The 20,765-nt window shown below is 46.9% G+C and overlaps 1 protein-coding gene across 6 annotated transcripts in view; it reads left to right on the top strand.

Annotated features, from left to right (window-relative positions):
- LOC111847566 (small conductance calcium-activated potassium channel protein 2-like) overlaps positions 1-20,765 on the top strand; it is a 34,272-nt gene that overhangs the window by 10,215 nt on the left and 3,292 nt on the right. For 4 of the 6 annotated variants that reach the window (XM_072704297.1, XM_072704296.1, XM_023818861.2 and 1 more), the window contains 6 exons: positions 8,272-8,697; positions 9,226-9,321; positions 9,614-10,032; positions 18,853-18,994; positions 19,235-19,345; positions 20,013-20,140. In XM_072704297.1, coding sequence (XP_072560398.1) covers positions 8,272-8,697; positions 9,226-9,321; positions 9,614-10,032; positions 18,853-18,994; positions 19,235-19,345; positions 20,013-20,140 — 1,322 coding nt within the window. The remainder of the gene's footprint in view (positions 1-8,271; positions 8,698-9,225; positions 9,322-9,613; positions 10,033-18,852; positions 18,995-19,234; positions 19,346-20,012; positions 20,141-20,765) is intronic. The other 2 variants (XM_072704298.1, XM_072704300.1) reach the window with 1 other exon arrangement.

The following is a 20,765-nucleotide window of genomic DNA, read 5'->3' as shown; positions in this document are numbered from 1 at the left end:
GGAATGTGAGTCATCGGCATCAAAACAGGCAAGGCATCATGGGAGGCCGAGTAAGGACAAATCCAATGTCCAGACACGTTTCTTAAATTGGATTTGTGTGGCTCAGACACGCGAAGGGGGAAAGACAGAAGGTGGGAAGGAGTAGGGGAGGCGTGGAGGAAGTACGGAGACCAGGGGCAACTCCAGAAGGACTGTTACCCGGCTCGCAGACAGTCGGGGTGTGGCTGTCAGGTCGGTGCCGTGGGGAAGCGACGCCGAAGCCCATTAAAATGTAGACACTGTGACCTTAAAGGCGCATTCAGGCCACTGGAGTGAGCCAGTCACGGTGCCTGACTGAGACTGATCCTCTGAGCCAGGCTCCTCCAGAGGATACACGTCTAGTTATTTTTGAGAGGGTGACTTTGCTGAATGCTGGTTATTTTGCCGATATTTATTAAGGATGCATCCTGTCGCCTCCCTGTCTGTCTGTGGCCGCACCGGGAAATCCTCCCCCTAGCCGTGTGGAGCAGTATTTGTAAAGCGTACCTTGTGTTACTCCTGAAATCCCGTCGGTCCATCAGACCAGGACAAACGTCTGCTGGGCCTTTCAGCTTGATTTCTGGGTGTCAGAGGAGCCATTTTAGGTGTTAACAGTGGAAGCAGTGCTCCTGTTTAGAGCCTACATTGAGATTTCAGGTGCCTGAGAGGCCTTGTGGCTGTGAGGGGGCTATGGCAGCGATTCGAGGGCACAGTCGGCCTTCCTACATCCTGCTGCTTGGCCCATTTAGGCAACAGCAGAAGGTGACGTGAATGGACTGTCATTCTGGACGCTTCCCGGGTGACGGGGACCCTTTGGACAGGATGTGGTGTGATGCCCCGTAAACGGAGGCATGTAAGTTGCCTCGTCGTGCCTCCTCTGGCCCTGCAAGGTCTCTCCTCTTTCATCCTTTCAAATGTTTTCCAGAGAGCGACAGGAAACACAGATACCATGACAGTGGGCGAGGTGTTAAAGCCAGATTTCATAATTGTGCAGGTTTGACGGCATGAATCACAGGCAAGAAATGGTAATTCTGAAGCCCAGAGTGGAAAGGCTTTCTGTCATGTGCCAACACCATGATAAGCGTAATGCAAAAAGGTCTCCTCAGGAGATGGTCTCTGACACAGCAGTGAGCTGCAAGACAGTGATGGACCATGAAGAGTTTGCCTGCATGGGGAGTGGAGTTCATTGCTTTGGATTAATTACATGGAGATAACGTCCTGGACTGCTGACTTTGCCCACAAGGCAATGCTTTGTGGGAAATGTCGTGCCATAAATTACGGAGAATTCTAATATTTGGTGGATGGTTCTTGGTTGTAATTGTCGAAAGTGAAATATTAGTGTGAAAACTCACCGAAGAATCTTTTCACAATACTGCAACCTAGATGATGTGTGAACATGAAATTATTTTTGTTTCCTTAAAAAAAAAAAAAAAGAGCTCACGACATACCTCAGGGAGTGAGTGGACGAGTGAGTGGGGGAGTGAGTGAGTGATTATATGAATCAGTGAGTGAGCATGTAAATGAATGAGTGAGGAGATGAATGAGTAAGCATTTCGGTCAATGACCTATTACATGAATCAGTGAATGAGTGATTATATGAATCAGGGAGTGAACATGTGAATGAATGACTGATTATATGAATTAGGAAGTGAGCCTGTTCATAAATGAGTGACTTATTATATGAATCAGTGAATGAGTGAGTGATTATATGATTCAGTGTGTGAGTGTGTCCGTGAATCAGTGACTGATTACATGAATCAGTGTGAGCGTGTCAGTGAATGAGTGACTGATTATTTGAATCAGTGTGAGCGTGTCAGTGAATGAGTGACTGATTATTTGAATCAGTGAATGAGTGTACCTATGAACGAGCAACTGATTATATTACAGTTTTTTTAAGTTGTTTTGGTACATTTTTTAGATCAGGAATGAAATTCTCATAACTACTTGTAAAACCTCCACATCATCGATTCACTTGTGCACATCATAAATGCAAAGTCTCGTTCTTTTGGTCAAATTGGAAATGCTTTGGCACAGTCATGCAAATGATTATGTACAATCACCTGCTGATTCCTACATTATCAATTGTTTATGTCATGCTGGTCAAAATGGTAAAAATTATACTGGTACTCTGTTAAATAGTCTTACCCCCAAAAAACATCTAGACATTACTTCATTGTATAAGTCATTACATGCAAAATGGTTGAACCAGGTGTCATAATCTGTCAAGCATATTGTCTAATATCTCTATTACAGTTTTTTATATAAATGTGTCCTGAATTGATGAATTTCTCTCAGTTGAATCTTGACTGACCAATACAGGGGAATGTTTGAAGTGTTAGATCGAAAAGTGATCAACTAGCTTTCTAAAATAGCTCAGAGGTGCATCTCATGAACCTCCAGTTGACAGGAATATAGTGACAGAGCACAACACAATGTTACAATTTGGCAGTGGAAGAACAACAAGGAAATGAACAAGGTCAGCAGCCGATAAGAAGAAGAGGAGTGAGGCTACGTGGTGGAAGGGTAGGGAGGCAAATCAGAGGAAGAGGTAGGAGAGGCCAAGAACAGAGGCACGTTCCTGATGAAATATGGGCCACAGTTGCCACAGTCATGGCCTTATGATGGCCGAGGCAGGTCGAAGGGTACAGCCGAATGCTGGGAGAACAACATCAAACATTTTGCAGAGAAAACAGGCATACAGTCCAACACTGTGTACTGTACCATAACACCATATACTTACAGTAATGTTACATATTAAAGTATTTCACTTACATTTAATATTATACAGTAGGTATACTTTATTCGGTTACATACTGTACATTTACTGTAGTACACACACATATGTATGAATACTTACAGTATGTGTGTGTGTATATATATATATATATATATATATGTATATATGTGTGTGTGTGTGTGTCTGTGTGTGTGTGTGTGTGTGTGTGTGTGTGTGTGTGTTTGTGTGTTAAAGTATAGGTCCAGTATATGTAACTTTGTACTGCTGAAGTTGATATATGCCATACAGAAAAAATACAACCTAGTGCATTTTCAATCGTTGTCATCAAAACCTTAGCCATAGTTCACATCGGGAAATACTTACTGGGTGCATTGTTCTATTGACAACATGGGTGAGTATTTTGACCATCTTGTTCGTGAACAATGACACAAGGTCTTTTCATTCTGGTGGCACTGACAAGTTCATTGACATGAATATTTACTTTTGAAGGATAAACTAGGGATTTTGAGAAAGTTACAGGCTTTTACAGGTAATCAGTCCATCATGTGGTGCTGTTTGTATGAATTGTTTTTGAGAGATGCACTTACTGTTTTGCAAATGTTATAGATGATTCAAGAAATATAACAAAGCTACTGCAATCAGCGAGTGAGTAAGTGAGTGAGTATCTGAATCAGTGAGTGACCATGTCCATGAATGAATAACTGTTTATATGACTCAGTGGGTGAGCAAGTTGGTGAGTGATTTTATGATTTAGTGTGTGAGTATGTCTTTGAATGAGTGACTGATTATATGAATCAGGGTGAGCATATCAATCATTGAGTGACAGATTATCGAAATATGTGTGAGCATGTCAGTGAATAAATAATTACATGAACTGGTTAGTGAGCATGTCAGTTGACACACTATATGAATCTGTGTGAGCGTGTCAATGAATGAATGATTACATGAATTGGTGAGTGAGCATGTCACTGAATGAATGATTACATGAATTGGTGAGTGAGCATGTCACTGAATGAATGATTACATGAATTGGTGAGTGAGAGTTTCAGTGAATCAGTGACTAAATCATTCTGAGCATGTCAGTGAATGAGTGATTGCTTATATAAACCAGTGTGAGTGTGTCAGTGAATGAGTGATTGCTTATATAAACCAGTGTGAGTGTGTCAGTGGATGAATGATTACATGAATTGGTGAGTGAGCATGTCACTGAATGAATGATTACATGAATTGGTGAGTGAGCATGTCACTGGATGAATGATTACATGAATTGGTGAGTGAGCATGTCACTGAATGAATGATTACATGAATTGGTGAGTGAGCATGTCACTGGATGAATGATTACATGAATTGGTGAGTGAGCATGTCACTGAATGAATGATTACATGAATTGGTGAGTGAGCATGTCACTGAATGAATGATTACATGAATTGGTGAGTGAGAGTTTCAGTGAATCAGTGACTAAATCATTCTGAGCATGTCAGTGAATGAGTGATTGCTTATATAAACCAGTGTGAGTGTGTCAGTGAATGAGTGATTGCTTATATAAACCAGTGTGAGTGTGTCAGTGGATGAATGATTACATGAATTGGTGAGTGAGCATGTCACTGAATGAATGATTACATGAATTGGTGAGTGAGCATGTCACTGAATGAATGATTACATGAATTGGTGAGTGAGTATGTCACTGAATGAATGATTACATGAATTGGTGAGTGAGCATGTCACTGAATGAATGATTACATGAATTGGTGAGTGAGCATGTCACTGAATGAATGATTATATGAATTGGTGAGTGAGCATGTCACTGAATGAATGATTACATGAATTGGTGAGTGAGCATGTCACTGAATGAATGATTACATGAATTGGTGGTGAGAGTTTCAGTGAATCATTCTACTTAGGAATTTGAGAATTTGATAAGATGAGCAGGATGACTCTCAGCACGCGGAGAGCTGAAACGGGAGGCAACTCGGCCCCCCGGGCTCTCGGTCATGGACTGTCAGCGCAGACGCTGCAGCTCTCAGCCACACCGCTATATGGGGGCGGTCAGTGGGGGAGGGGTGGTTGACAATTGGAGGCGTGTCCCACGGGTTTGACTTGACAGCACTGGTAGTTTGTGGGTGGTTTTACTGGAAAGTGAAACGTATCATCTCCTCAACAAATGCGCTTCTAAGCAGGCTTTAGAGGACGAGGAGGTCTTGCGCGCCGCGAGTTTGCGTCGATTCTGTGGGTCCAGCACCTTCCCAGCAGCACCGGCAGTGAACGTCCAGGCTGCTCCTTCACAGACAGGCGTAGTGCGAATGCAGCTGCTCACAGTCAGTGGAAGCCCTTTTCGCACCCAGCTCGGTGCGTGTCCTCCATTGCCATCGCTCTCCTGAGCCAGTCTATTATTACATAAGAACTCCTTTGATGGGTTTAAGAACTATTAAGCTATTTAAAGCAATAATGGGATTAGTGGGATATAGCAGTGTTCCACCATTTCTCTTGAGACAGTACAGGGTCAAAACGTCAGAAAAGAACAGAGTCCTTTGCTGTGATACGCTGGGACTTTATTGTGAAGAGTAGTCAGAGCTGTGGGTAGATTATGGTCCCGTGCTTTGAGACTTTGGTACATGAAGGCTGTAGGAAATTCACATGTTCGTTCAAGAAGAGTATTGGTCCAACCCACTGTTGCACATCATTTGCCAGTTGTTGCCCGTATTCTGTGTTAATGAAAACCTTTTCATGGTACCCTGCTGTGTGGCTCAGCGAGCTAAGCTTCTATACCTGTGCCTGGAAGGTTGCCGGTTCAGGCCTGGCTTCGGTCGGAATGGTTGCATGTTTTTGGGTCCTTGAGCAAGGCCATAACCCCCCCCAGCTCCATGGATCTGCTGCAGTTGGCTGCCCTTGGCTGCCAACCTTGCTCTCTCCTGTATGTCTGCCATGGGAGAACAAAATGGGGTAGGCAACAAAAAAAAGAGGATTTCCCCAGAGGGATCAATAAAAGTGTCATTATCATCAAGCAAACGCAATCTCAAAAATGTATGCCTTAAAACTGCAGGAACAGGTGCATTTCTAACATAGAAAGTGCCGGAACAAAAGCAGAGGTTTTGAAATGGACAAGGAAAGCGTGGCATTCTGGGTAGGCCCGCGCGCCGTCCTAGGGGATCCATGAACTATCATAAGCAAAAGGTCATATTCCTCAGCAGGAATCTGATTCTCTCTCATCCCTCCATCAGCCTGCCTGGTTGTTAGTCTGTGAGCCCACCTGTCCATCATTCCTTCAGTCTCTTCATCCCCCCCCCCCTCCATCTACCCCTAGCCCCCTCCCCGTAAATCAGCACTTGGAGAGATAAGGAGAAGCCAATTCAGCAGGTCAGCAACCACGACTCCCCGTCTCTGTCTCCCGGTGTCCTTCTCTCCGTCCTGATGCACTGCGTATTTGTGTTTAACCTTCGTCTCACCGTGTGCAGACGGGCACGCGCTCTCAGGCTGGGCTGCGTAGGGACTGCATATAATGTGCAATAAGCTGAACCGTTACTCACCATATGTCGCCAATTTTGGTACAAGTCTAAAATCTGCTCCCCGCAGTGTTTCACAGAGGATTCAAAATATGGGCTTTTCATCGTACATTAATTTCACGTGTGTTGTGTTTTCACTCACATTTATCATTAATCTGAATTTTTAGGTGTTCTATTTATAGAACTTCTGTTTTTGGCATATGGAACAATGGAATTTTATTTATACTTTGTTCTCACGCAGTGGCTAAGAGAAGATGTTTCGTCGTAATGGTAAGAAAGAATCACTCATGTGAAAAAGAAAGTACACCCTCTTTCAGTTCTATGGTTTTGCGTATCAGAACATAAAAAAAAAAAAATCTGGTCCGTACCAGGCTGTAAAACTATTTAAATCTAACCTCGGGTGTAAAACGATACAAAACAGATTCCACTGTGTCATTATTTATTTATGTGTGAAAAACTAAGTACATCCCATAATTCAATAGCCTGTAGAACCACCTTTAGCAGCAATAACTTGAAGTAATCATTTTCTGTATGACTTTATCAGCTTCTCATATCATTGTGGAGGAATTTTGGCCCACTCTTCTTTGCAGTGTTGCTTCGGTTCATTGAGGATTGCAGGCATTCGCTTATGCTCTCTTAAGGTCCCGCCACAGCCTTTCAACTGGCTTGAGGTCTGGACTTTGACTGGGCCATTGCAACACCTTGATTCTTTTCTTTTTCTGCCGTTCTGCTGTAGATTTGCTGGTGTGCTTGGGATCTTTGTGCTGTTGAATGACCCAATTTCAGCCAAACTTTACCTGTTGAACAGGTGGCCTCACATTTGACTCTACAATACTTTGGTATACATTGGAGTTCATGGTCGACTCAATGATTGCAAGGTGCCCAGGTCTGGTGGCTGCAAAACAAGCCAAATCATCACTGTGCTTGACAGTTCCTATGAGGTGTTTGTGCTGATATGCTGTGTTTGGTTTTCACCAAACATGGCACTATGCATTATGGCCAGACATCTCCACTTTGGTCTCATCTGTCCAAAGGACATTATTCCAGAAGTCTTGTGGTTTGTTCAAATGCAACTTTGCAAACCAAAACCATGCTGCCATGTTCTTTTTAGAGAGAAGAGGCATCTCCTGGCAAACAAGCCATACTTGTTCAGTCTTTTTCTAATTGTACTGTCACACACATTAATATTTAACATGCCAACCGAGGCCTGTAGCGTCTGAGATGTAGTATCGCAGAGTCTGACCTTGTGGTGAATTTGCTGGGACGTCCACTCTGGGAAAATTGGCTTGAATGTTTTCCACTTGTGAACAATCTTGACCTTATAGCCCTTCCCAGATTGGTGGGCAGCAGGAGTTGCTTCTCTAAGATCATTGCTGAAGTCTTTCCTCCTTGGCATTATGTTAACAAACACCTGGATGCTCCAGACCAGCAATCAGCCAAAGCTTCGGCTTTTATAGAGGAGTCACACTTGCTGACCATCGGTTAATCAAGTGCACTTAATGAGCAGCTCATGGCTGCTACTTACCCTCTGAATTCCGATGGAAGCAGTAAGGGTGCACTTAATTTTTCACACGCTGCTTCAGCATTTTGACTTGACAAAAAAATAATGACACGGTGTAATATGTCATGTGTTGTTCACCTGAGGTTGTATTTTTCTAATTTTATGGCCTGCTGAGGACCAGGTGATATTTTTTATGTCCTGATATGTAAAAATTGTACTTTCTTTTTCACATGAATGTAGTTCCCAAACTCACACACCAAAAGGCAGCCGAACAATGACGTCCGAACCAGAACTCCTGGAGAGAATGTCAGGCCCGATGTGTTTATGAGTAACCAGGACAGCTGGTTCAGCCTGGACCTCACGATATTTCATTGTACCTCTCTCTGTAATTTGGTACATGATCCAGGATTGGCTAAAGCTGACATAAACCATGCCCATCTAAATATCTCTGCCCTGACACATATGATATCCTGACTACAACCACGTAGTGACAGCCCTACCTCATTTCCACCCAGCAGGTTGATGCTGAAGCCACGACGCTGAGCCATGCTGGATCCAGGCTGCTTCTTCAGGAGAGAGCCGACACCTGCCCTGAGATAGCCATGAGCAGCTGCCGGTACAATGGGGGCGTGGGGAGGCCCCCGGGTGGCGAGCTGGACTCCGAGATGCAGCCCCTGCAGACCCTGCGTAGCCCCGGTTTGGAGGTCGTGGTTTCCAAGGGTAACAGCGAGGACCCCAGCAAGGCGTCCAGTGAGAGCCTGGCCAGAGAGGGCACCAGCGCACCGCAGAAAAAGAACAAGGACATCGGATACAAGCTGGGCCACCGGAGGGCGCTCTTCGAGAAGCGAAAGCGGCTTAGTGACTATGCCCTGATATTCGGAATGTTCGGGATCGTCGTCATGGTGACGGAGACAGAGCTCTCTTGGGGTGTCTACACTAAGGTGGGTATGCATTCAGCCGTTTCCTTAAGGAGTACTTACAGCAGGGAGAAGTTTAAACAAAAAACATCTATGATGTTCTCCTGTTGAAACGACATGTTACTCGGTGAAAGAGGACGCCCTAATGTTTACAATACATGACATCACCGAAGCACCACCACTTAATACCAAGGCTGCCAATATCATGTAAATGTGTTGGTGGCATGTAGGGGTTAAACAGTCAGGAGGTCCCAGAACACGCAGGTGCTACTCAGGAAGCAGTGTGGTGGGTGGGCTAGTGCGGGCGATCTGTGACTTTGCTGGGTGCTCATAGCCCCCTCCACCGCACAGTGGAGCCAATCGAGGCCATGGATGTCGAGGTTAGCTTAAAAGTGATAAGGCCTATCAGCTCAGGCAGGGGACCGGCTTACTCTAACATGATTGTTAGTAGCATCAGAGACAAATGCATGGGGCCACACAGGGCCTGGACCGGCAGAGGACATAGACGATAGACTGTAATGCTGACGTGTGCCGTCTCTCTTTGTTCTGCAGGAGTCTTCATACTCATTTGCACTGAAATGCCTTATCAGCCTCTCCACTGTTATCCTGCTCGGCCTCATTATCATGTATCACGCTCGGGAAATCCAGGTGAGTCACTGACTAATGGGCTCAAGGCCTACCAGGCTAATGGGCTAACAGGCTAACGGCCTGAAACGCTAACAACCTAATGGGCTAACAGCCTAAAATGCTAACAGCCTAATGGGCTAAAAGGCTAATGGCCAAATGGACTAACAGGCTAACAGTGTAAAAGGCTAACAATTTAATGGGCTAACGGGTAACAGACTGAAATGCTAACAGCCTAATGGACTAACAGGCTAAAAGCCTAATGGACTAACAGGCGAACGGCCTAATTGGCTAACGGGCTCTCGCGCCCCTGCAGCTGTTCATGGTGGACAACGGAGCAGATGACTGGAGGATCGCCATGACCTACGAGCGAATCTTCTTCATTGTGCTGGAGCTGCTGGGCTGCGCCATCCACCCCATCCCGGGCCAGTACTTCTTCACCTGGACGGCACGCCTGGCCTTCACCTACACACCCTCTGTGGCCGTAGCAGACGTGGACGTCATCCTGTCCATCCCCATGTTCCTGCGGCTCTACTTGATTGGTCGCGTCATGCTCCTGCACAGTAAGCTCTTCACGGACGCCTCGTCGCGCAGCATCGGCGCCCTCAACAAGATCAACTTCAACACGCGCTTCGTCATGAAGACGCTCATGACCATCTGCCCTGGGACTGTACTGCTGGTCTTCAGTATCTCCTCCTGGATCATCGCCGCGTGGACCGTGCGCGTCTGTGAGAGGTACGTCCTCCAACCTTTGGTCTCCACCCGCATTTTGAGGGAAGACCACATGTTACATTACATCACACATTACCTTACGAGTTAGGCTACACCCCGGGCTAAAGCACATGTAACATTACATCACATATTGTCGTACCTGTTGCGCTATGCCTCAGGCTAAACCCCTTCTTAGAATTAAATGAACTTTATTTATCCCAGAGGGCTGATCTTGTTCATACAGCAGTGAGCATGCAGAGCACAGACAAACATGCATGCAGAAGACAAGGTGCAATGCAGTACACATAGTGCGAACAGGTAAACGTTGTGGAAACAAGTTTAAACAGTACACAGTACACAGATAGAATCTTGAAAAACAGATCAGCATGGAAAATTAATTAAATAAATTAATATAAATAAAATTAAAGTAATAAATACATTAGCAGAGGTAATGTGCAATAAAAAAAACAAATAAAACAGATAGCATTGAGCTTTTACTACCAAAAGATGGGTTGTTTTCTGGCGTGTTATGGCTGGGGGTGGTGATGGGAGTGGGGGTGGTGATGGGGGTGGGAGTGGCCCAGTAGGAGGAGCCTTTGTAGTGTCTGGCCACAGCGGGCAGGAATAATCCTAAGTAGTGTTTTATGTTACATTAGCCCACGCCTTAGGCCAAGTCAAATGTCACATCACACACTATCTTACATGTTAGGCCACGCCTCAGGCTAAACCACATGTCACATCACATCACACATGATCTTAAGTGTTAGCCCATGCTTCAGGCTAAGCCACATGTCACATCACATCCCACATTATCTTACACGTTAGGCCATGCCTAAGGCTAAGCTACATGTCACATCACATCCCACATTATCTTACACGTTAGGCCACGCCGCAGGCTAAGCTACGTGTCACATCACATCACACATTATCTTATGTGTTAGGCCACACCTCAGGCTAAGCCACATGTCACATTACATCACATATTGTCATACCTGTTGCGCTATGCCTCAGGCTAAACTACGTCGCATCACATCAAATGTTGTCCTACCTGTTGCGCTATGCCTCAGGCTAAACTACTTCTTAGAATTAGATGAACTTCATTTATCCCAGAAGGCAGTTTATGTGCATACAGCAGTGAGCATGTAGAGCACAGACAAACATGCATGCAAAAGACAAGGTGCAATGCAGTACACATAGTGCGAACAAGTAAACGTTGTGGAAACAAATTTAAACAGTATACAGTACACAGATAGAATTTCATAGAACATTATGAAATATTAAATCAATATAAATAAAATGAAGGTAATAAATAAATTAGCAGAGCTAATGGGCAATTAAGGAAACAAATAAAACAGATAGCATTGAGCTTTTACTACTGCAAGATGGGTTGTTTCCTGGCGTGTTATGGCTGGCGGTGGGAGTGGCCCAGTGTCTGGCCACAGCGGGCAGGAATGATTCCCAGTAGTGATTTATGTTACTTTGTAGCCCACACTTTAGGCTAAGCCACATCACATTACATCGCACATTATGTTACTTGTTAGCCCACGCCTTAGGCTAAGCCACATCACATTACATCATACATTATGCTACTTGTTAGCCCACGCCTTAGGCTAAGCTACATCACATCACACATTATGCTACTTGTTAGCCCACGCCTTAGGCTAAGCTACATCACATCACACATTATGTTACTTGTTAGCCCACGCCTTAGGCTAAGCTACATCACATCACACATTATGCTACTTGTTAGCCCACGCCTTAGGCTAAGCTACATCACATCACACATTATGCTACTTGTTAGCCCATGCCTTAGGCTAAGCCACATCACATTACATCACACATTATCTTACATGTTAGGTCAGGCCTTAGGCTAAGCCACATCACATTACATCACACATTATCTTACATGTTAGGCCAGGCCTCAGGCTAAGCCACATCACATTACATCACACATCATGTTACATGTTAGGCCAGGCCTCAGGCTAAGCCACTTCACATTACAACACACATCATGTTACATGTTAGGCCAGGCCTCAGGCTAAGCCACTTCACATTACAACACACATCATGTTACATGTTAGGCCACGCCTTAGACCAGTGTTTCCCAAGCCGGCCCTCGGGGACCCACAGACGGTCCACATTTTTGCCTTAGGCCACATGTGTGTCACACTTAAACCTACAGATCAGTAATACCCTGTGAACTGTGACTGATGCCCCCTTTCCGCTGCGTGAGCAACTTTTCCTAATGCCTCGCGCCCTAAGGACAGGTGGAGCAGAGGAGCAGGTAGAGAGCATGTCTGGGCTGGATAGGTAGAGGTGAACCGCAGGGGAGGACCTACATCTTCACATGACGCTCTGAACTGTTCAGGTGCAGGCTGCCGCAGTGCATGCTGGGAGCCCGCTAGCCTCTTCTTACAGCTGCCGAATGACCTGTGCGTGTGTGTGAGTGTCACTCATGCCTGTACTTTCTGTCTTCCTACTCTGCACCTGCGGGATACCGTAGGGGAACCATGTGAGTCCTCGCTCTCTCCCCCCCCCCGTGGAAAAGCAGACATCACCTCACTGAGCTGGTGCCACTGAAGCCTCGCTCTGCGGGGAAGAGGGGGGGCTGGGATCAGAGCACACAGGCCAGGTCATCAGGCCAGACGGTCACATGGTTCAAATAGTCATGTAGACTCAGGGTCACACAGTTGGGCAACCACACGGTTCACACATGTACAGAGATACACAGTATCACCCCCCCCCCCCCCAGACAGCAGACACCTTCAGGGTCTGGCCCAGTTACTAGTCACCCCAACAGTGAGCAGTACCCTCACGATATGTATCAGTCAACATATCGTTATCAATCGATGTTTGTAGAAAAGCAAGACATCGGCATCAGTCTGATGTGTGTCAATCTTGGCCGATATTTAGATTTAAGTCAGTAGTTCAAGTTAGCAGCACCAGAGCTAAAGACATAACTGCTAAAATGATGGAGATAATCGCATTGGATGAACAGCCATTATCCGTAGTTGAGGACGAGGGATTTCGTCGCCTCATTCACCACGTAGACCCTCAGTAGAGTCTCCCAGGTTGGCTCTACTTCAATGACCCCTCCCTGCCTGCATTATATGATATGGCTGCAACATACAACCATAAGATCTTAAGACGTAACGTCATTGACATCAGTTTCACTACAGATCTGTGGAGCTCAGAATTTAGCCAGTTAACAGGTATCGGTAATATCAGACACAAATGTATCGTTCATGGGTATCGGCCAAAATTTCCACATCGATGCACCTCTAGCAGCTCCACTTCTGCTCCATATGTGTGACCGGGGTGAAGACTTTAGTGAAACAGAGGAGGGTCCTCCGAGCCATGTCCATTACACGTCCTCGAGATTACACTCCTTCACACGCTTTTCCAGAGTGTCTCCAGTGTAGCAGTGTGCTGTCCACTCCATTATTCAGATGTCGTCCTGGCTGCCCGTGCCTGCGAAGCGTCTCATTGACATCTTCCATCCCGTTCAACTCGCCTTGCTGGCTGAGGTTTGCTCAGCAGAAGCATAAGTCACTTGACTGGCTAGTTAAGGGTAGACCTGAGGAAGATGGAGATGCTCCAGAGGTGGAGCGGACCGCTCTAGACCTTCAAGTGAGATCTCTCGAGTCCTGGGAAGGGAGCTGAAGGCAGCTGAGCCAACTGACCGGACTGAGTGTTGATACCTCAACAAAGATGTGCTGTTATCCTGTAGACCTGATCTTCAGAGGTGTTTCTGCAGCATCCATTTTTACCTAGGTGACCTGGATGGACCCAGCGTCTCCCTAGAATACACTGTAGCTGTCTTTGATGGAAAAAGAGCAGCTGCAAAGAATTCTGGGAAGTCTTTATGATTAATGATACCTATTATGATTTTTATGCTTTTGCCCACCTTTAAATGGTTGCCATCAGTAGCATAATATAAATCAATTATTTGGCAATCAGGAAAATATATTTAATAATTAGGAATAAGTGCAAGCTTATTTTTATGTAAAATTAATACTAGGCAGCTGCATAATCTTATATAGTGTACATTAATATCTGATTAAGAGAGGACAGATTATTAATGAGTTCTTTGCATGAGTTCAGAAGTCCTGCTTTTCCTTTTTAACACCTTTGTGATGTTTTTAATTAACTTTAAACAGGATCACATGCTAATTGTGCAGACACTTGAAATAGAATCCTGATTTTATTTTGAATGTTGACTAACTGATGTTAGTCGATTCTTCAGCCGGACTAAAGAAATGGGAACAATATACCTTTGAAATATACCTAGACGAATGTGCACTAATTCATAAAGTACACAGTGAAAAAATTTAATTATTTTGCATGTCATAATCCCCCAATAAGCCTCAGTGCCTCTGTCCCGGCTAATAATATCACATATGGTGATATATAGCGTCATTATATACCGGAAAGCAGGTGTTTCGTCTGTGTCGACAGACGGACGTCTTGTTCCATAATTAAGACATTTGGATAGTTCCCTATTTTAAGGTTGTGTTGGGTCAACGGAGTGATTGACATTTCGTCTTCGCGGCGGTAAACGGCGACTCCGGCTGCCACCTTCTACCTCCGAGTACGCGTGGTTATTTTAACAGGCTCCTGCTGATGGGCGATGGGAGGAGAAGCAGGGAGGTTGCATGCGGACAAAGCGTGGGGGCTTCTCGCTCCAAAGCGTGGGGGCTTCCTGCTCCAGTAACACAACACCCAGAGATGGATGGGTGGCTCCCCCGGGAGGGATGCAAGGGTGAAGTCCGAAGCTTTCAGAGGATTCGGAGCAGGCTTGTTATTCTTGGCTGCGAGTCAGTGCTCGAGCTCAGGCTAAAGCAGACGGCGCTTAAAAGACATCTGAAACCTGACAGTGAATGCTATCGCACTTTAAAGGTTTAAAGGGGAATTGATTAACAATTTCAGCGAATGCTGGTTTTTGCCTCCTGGGCTGAGATGAGGCTGGGGTGCCGAGTGATTTGTGAGTGTCGTTATGAAAGGTCAGGGACGGGGAGGGAGGAGGCCGGTATTTCTCCTCATTGATGCCGGATTTTCAACGTGCCGACACGCACGTTCAGCGAGGCGGTCGAGATTTACGTCACAGAACATGCCGGAGTTCAGGCTAATCGCTAATCATTTCTTCTTGTGGAATAAAAATTTTCAATTAAGACTGTGTTAACTGTACCAGAAACATTCAGGAGGCAGGCTAAGGGGGAACTCATTACAGTGTCCATGCCAGGACATAGTCGTGAACGGATTGGCTCGTTCTCCTGTTCTTTTATGGTCACTGACAGGGTGTTAAGTTTTATTGGTGGTTTACAGTCCTGAACAAATAGGGTATTGGGTGCTGGGAGGGGGTGGGGCTGTTTGGGGACATGGTTTGTGTCACATGACCCTTACCACATCACTCCAGATGGCCACAGAATGAGGCTGAATACAAACTGTAGGATGCGTCCGAAATGGCATACTTAGACAGTACATACTGAATTTCATCAGATCATTATTGTGGTGCATACTTTAAGTATGCATGCTGACCCAGACGTACAGTAGCTTGACCCCTGTGAAAGTTAAACACTGTTAAAAACAATAAAAAAAAAATCACAGATTTGCATCAACTTGTATAACTGGGTATTGTTTTCACACTTAGATATGTACAGAAACGGCACATCTTCCTGCCATTATGAAAAGCATTTCTGAGCAAGTGGCGTTCCTCGTCTCTGGTTAAGGCTCCAGTGGCCTTCTGGGATAAAGTAGCATCTATCGGTTGCACACTTTGGAATTTAACAGAATGTAATATGTCACCCAGGCACCGGGTTCGCCTACTGTCTCATCCATACTGAGGAATGGGACATACTGCTCAATTTGCATACTACATTTTGCCTACTACATAGCAAACAAGTATGCAATTTCAGACACATAGACTATAAAACACTCAGGATTCAGTATCAGGCTCTGAGTCCTACAATGGCCCTGTTTCCCACATGGCTCAGGCTGGTGCTTCTTACTGGATGGCTGGCAGTGGTACCAACTCTGCTCCATGAAATGCCTGCTCACAGTATATTGCCAACTGAAACCTCTGAGGGTCCTACCTTCAAACCTGTTAAGCACTCCCTCAGTGTAGCATTACTATAGTATGAAGCCAAGGGGCCATTTTCCCAACACCAATCTGCTGTCTCCCCCCACCCTATAGCAGTAATTGCTGCAGCCAGCACTTTGAGATGTTTGCTTGCTGGAGAAGCCCCTCCCCGGCTTCCTTCCACACTCCGGAACCCAGAAGCAGTGAGCAAGGATCATAAATTCATGGAACCTGCAGCGTCTGTTTGTTTTTGCTTGTTGTTTTTTTTGTCGGCTTGTTAAGCTCGCAGACCTCCGGCGCGTCACGTCCACTGCAGCTGACGCAAACTTGACGACCTTCGGAGGAAACGCCAAGTGCCTTTTTCGCCGCGATGACGAGCAGAAGCATCCAGCTTCCCCCAGTCTGCCAGTATGGCGACACGAGTCAAAATAACGCACTGGTCTCCAAGGCGCCTTGTCAAGCATAGCTTAAAAAAGCAGCGTGGCAGCCGCCCCCGGCCCCCCAGCCCCGCGTTAATGCCCTCGGGGCAGTTGTTGTGAATAGACGTCCAACTCTGGGTTCATGCTGACAAGAATGACAGCTGTCAGTGGTGATATGTGACCCTCAGTGACAGAACCTCCCCGCAAACTCTTCACTCTCTCCGCTGACCAGCCACCCTCAAGGGCTCTGGAGGTCCGGAGATGGCGAGATCGGCGGGTTTGAGAAGCACAGTCTGTACGGAAATCCTCTCCCCGGTCGCTCTCAGCGTACCGCGTCACGTGTCAGCATGCGGGAGGGGGCGCTGTGGTCCCCGCTGCCATGTGCGTGTCAGAACAGGGGCTGCCTGCCGGGTGCGGGGGGATAGTGTGCTGATCCCTCTGGGGGGGGGGGACCCCACTATACCCAAAGAGGGTGAAAGGCAGGTAATAAAGTGAGGAGGGAAAGGGAGGCGGGACATCATGGATGGCCCAAGCCGTGGCTGTCAGCCTGATGGTCTAAAAGGGACTTGGCTTTCAGGCGTGGGACATCTGTTCCCCTGCCGTATGGACTCATGGACTAAAATGACCCCCCCCACCCACCCCCACCCCAGATACGTCAGCCTCTGCCACCTAAAGCGGGGCACTCTGGCAGTGTAGGGGTGTCCATGCAAGTTTGGGTCTTCTGCAGCCCCCAGGGTTACCATGGTATTCCTGACCAAGGCGTCCAGGTCACCCCAGTGCTGCTCTGCGACTCATAGACAGATCAGCTTCCTCACCTAGGAAATATCCGAGAGTGTTTAAGCCCCTGATTCCTCGGGGCAACCCCAACCCCAGGGCTGGTCCATTGCCCTCTTCTGTGCGCGACTTGCTGGTTATTTGTGGCCACCCCGGGGGCTGTTTCAGATGAGGAGCCGCGCGGATCGAGGGCCCTTGGCTGTGACGGCACAGGGTGGCGCTCCGTTCACCGCGAGCTAATAATTAGCCGGCAGCGATGATCTGGCCGCGTCGCCTGGCTGAGGGCTTAATGACCACATGAGCAGCTAATGAATGCAGAAGGTCAGACCCTGAGATGGAGTCTCTCTCTCTCGGTCCCTCTGGCCTTCTCCCAGCCGGGGAGGAGGTCCCGCAGTATGGGGGCCGTCGCTCAGTGGGAGGTGCTGAAGGATCTGGAACATTGGCATGGGGGGGGGCAAGGAGAACGACGTCCCCCGAGGTCGATCGTGTGCTCCCTCACGGCATCCCAGGGTGCTTTGCTGTCAGCAGGCTGTCTGTCCGCCGGCCATGACTGTATCTCTGCTGAGTGTTAATGGATTAAAACCCATGAAATTGCATCTTTCAGTCGGCAAGCTGGCCTCGCATTTCCTTACATGTGTGGGAAAAGCCTCGTTTTCGCCCCCCCTTAGCGAACACGTCTTTTTGCCCTGGACGCACCCCCCATCTGCCCCCCCATTATGTCCGTCGGCTTCTTCTGCTGTATTTTAGGTTTATCACCGTGATCCTCTGCTGAATGACTTATTATGGATGGATCCGTGTTTGCTTTTGTCTGCTTTCTCAGGAATTTTGATTTGATGAGTTTTTCCTGCAGTTTTAAGCTTTGAAACCTTCGGAGGCCTTCAGTGGAATCCCAGTTGCGAGCAAACTGACATTCAAACCGTTAAAAGCATTTAGAACCACTGTCTTCTCTCTACTTTGCCCTGCATTGTTTACCTGGCGCTTAGAATGGCAGTGGCTGCATGACAGAACCACATTTCACGGCACAGTGCTTATTTAACTGGATGCCTCCGATCTGCTTCCCTGACTCCTGGCACGTCTGCTTGCAAATCCTTCATTACATCTTACATCCAAAAGAGAATGATGACATGTTTGTCTTTGGATGATGAGGAACCTGGTCGTGATGCTCTCTTCCAACCACTAGTAACCACCCAAGTCTTTGTTGAGTGATGGGACAGCACCCCCTGCTGGACTGCAGGGGTATTGCAAGGAACCGTTGTAAACGTCAGTTGTTGTGTATGCAAGGGTTCTTGTAGAGGTAAGAGTCAGCGAAGCTGCAAACTGTCAGGCCTCCTGTCCCTCAGCGTCCTTCTACAAGATTCCTGCATTGTTCTTCCAGCTTCCTGGGCCGTTCTGTGTGGCATGTTACTGCTCATTCTCTGTTGGATGTTTGTGACACTCAGGCCATGCAGTAGAGTCACCGTCACCCGCCTCGCGATGCCTGTCACCACTCCTGCACGGACAGACCGCGCCCGTCGGCGCCGTTGCTTCACCCTCTGACCGGACTCTTTCCTGTCTTTCATATTGTCCATTTAGGTACCACGACAAACAGGACGTCACCAGCAACTTCCTAGGGGCCATGTGGCTCATCTCCATTACCTTCCTGTCCATCGGATATGGGGACATGGTACCACACACCTACTGTGGCAAAGGGGTGTGTTTGCTCACAGGGATCATGGTACGTGTCTGTCACCTCGGAACCTTAGAACGTTTCTACAAGCTTGCCGTATAGCTTCATTTACCCCTGTTTGCTGTATTATTATGAACTGTTATTTTATAAATTTGTTATGCATACATGTCAGCTCCGGGATCCACCATGACACGCATTGCCAGGCAGCCATTTCAGTACCAGCTAGGTACCGTGGAGCTCGTCCTTCTGCGGGGCCCGGAACTCTGATCCTGCCCTCTCTCTCCGCAGGGTGCCGGGTGCACGGCCCTCGTGGTTGCCGTGGTAGCCAGGAAACTGGAGCTGACCAAGGCCGAGAAGCACGTCCACAACTTCATGATGGACACACAGCTCAGCAAGCGTGTGAGTCAGACACCCCCCTAAGGCAGTCGCGTTGTTAGAGGGTGCAGACTCCCAACCTCCGTAGAATAAAGACTTCTACGTAAGGGTGTTACTCAGGGGTAGACTGGCCAAGGGCTGCCTGTGACCATCAGATAGGGTGCAAAGTGACTCACATGCATGTTCCTCAGTGATACAGACTTCTTTGTATGTTATTTGGTTTATCATACATGTTCTTCAGAGCATGGGCATAGATTTAGGTATGGGGGATAGGGACGTCTCTACCAATATTGTGGGAGTACCCTGTGTGTTTAGGGGTCGGTGGGGGGGGGGTTCAGGGCTGATTTGGTCCCTGCTGAGGTCATCCTTGGGTCCATGTATTTTAGCCCCAATGCCAATCTTCCTTCCTTTGCAAAAAAAGGTCAAGCTCCAGGTAAACTTCACTTAGTGTCTGACCTTTTCAATAGCTTAAAACTCCCCTGGTCCCTAACTCAAACCCATGCCCATGCTTCAAAGTCTCTGGTTCACATACGCGTTCCTCAGAGACTCTGGTTCACATGTGTGTTCCTCAGAGACTCTGGTTCACATGCGTGTTCCTCAGGGACTCTGGTTCACATGCGTGTTCCTCAGGGACTCTGGTCCACATACGTGTTCCTCAGAAATGACACACATGTTCCTTGCGGCCGCCCAGGTGAAGAACACTGCCGCCAATGTACTCAGGGAAACGTGGCTCATCTACAAACACACCAAGCTGGTAAAGAAAGTGGACCCTGCCCGCGTACGAAAGCACCAGCGCAAGTTCCTGCTGGCCATCCACCAGTAAGTGGGGTGCAGTGTGACACTGGGGCGTGGGGGGCGGCAGCCAGACAATAACCCGCTTTATTTTTAGTAACAGGCTTTGTTCTGGAGCCAGCAACTCTGACACTTAGGGTGATTTATGCTTTTATTGTTATTACCTATATTGACACAGATACATGAATAAAATGCAGCTCTGTACAGTGTTCAGTAGACGCATCAGAGCAAAGCACAACACTGTGCATTTAATGATGAATGAACATTCCTGAAGGTTTGCGTGTTTCACGTCCTGTTTAGTTTAGGTAAAACTGACATCATATAGTTCAAAAACAGTCAGGATGCAGCTCTGACAGGCCATTTCCTTACACAGTTTCCTCACACGCACACGCCTGTTATTTAAAGCAGATAAGTAACGTGTTGAATGCCATTTCACACACACTTGAGGTCTCTCTCGAAACACCAGTCTGTTTCCAGTGTTCTGTTTGTGTTCAGATGCCTGCCTCCCCCCCTCCTGTGCACCCAGTTCGAAATGTATCGACCTGCCTGTTCTGTGTAAGTTGTGGGTCTTTAAACTTGTACTGTGTTCTGTCCTTGTTTTGCTCAATCGTTGCAGAGCTCAGAAGTAAGTCTCTGTCTACTCTCTCTCTGT

Source organism: Paramormyrops kingsleyae, chromosome 21 (assembly GCF_048594095.1).
Source record: "Paramormyrops kingsleyae isolate MSU_618 chromosome 21, PKINGS_0.4, whole genome shotgun sequence".
Classification (NCBI taxonomy): domain Eukaryota; kingdom Metazoa; phylum Chordata; class Actinopteri; order Osteoglossiformes; family Mormyridae; genus Paramormyrops; species Paramormyrops kingsleyae.
Note: the sequence above shows the minus strand (reverse complement) of the source record. Positions and strands in the feature narration are given on the sequence as shown.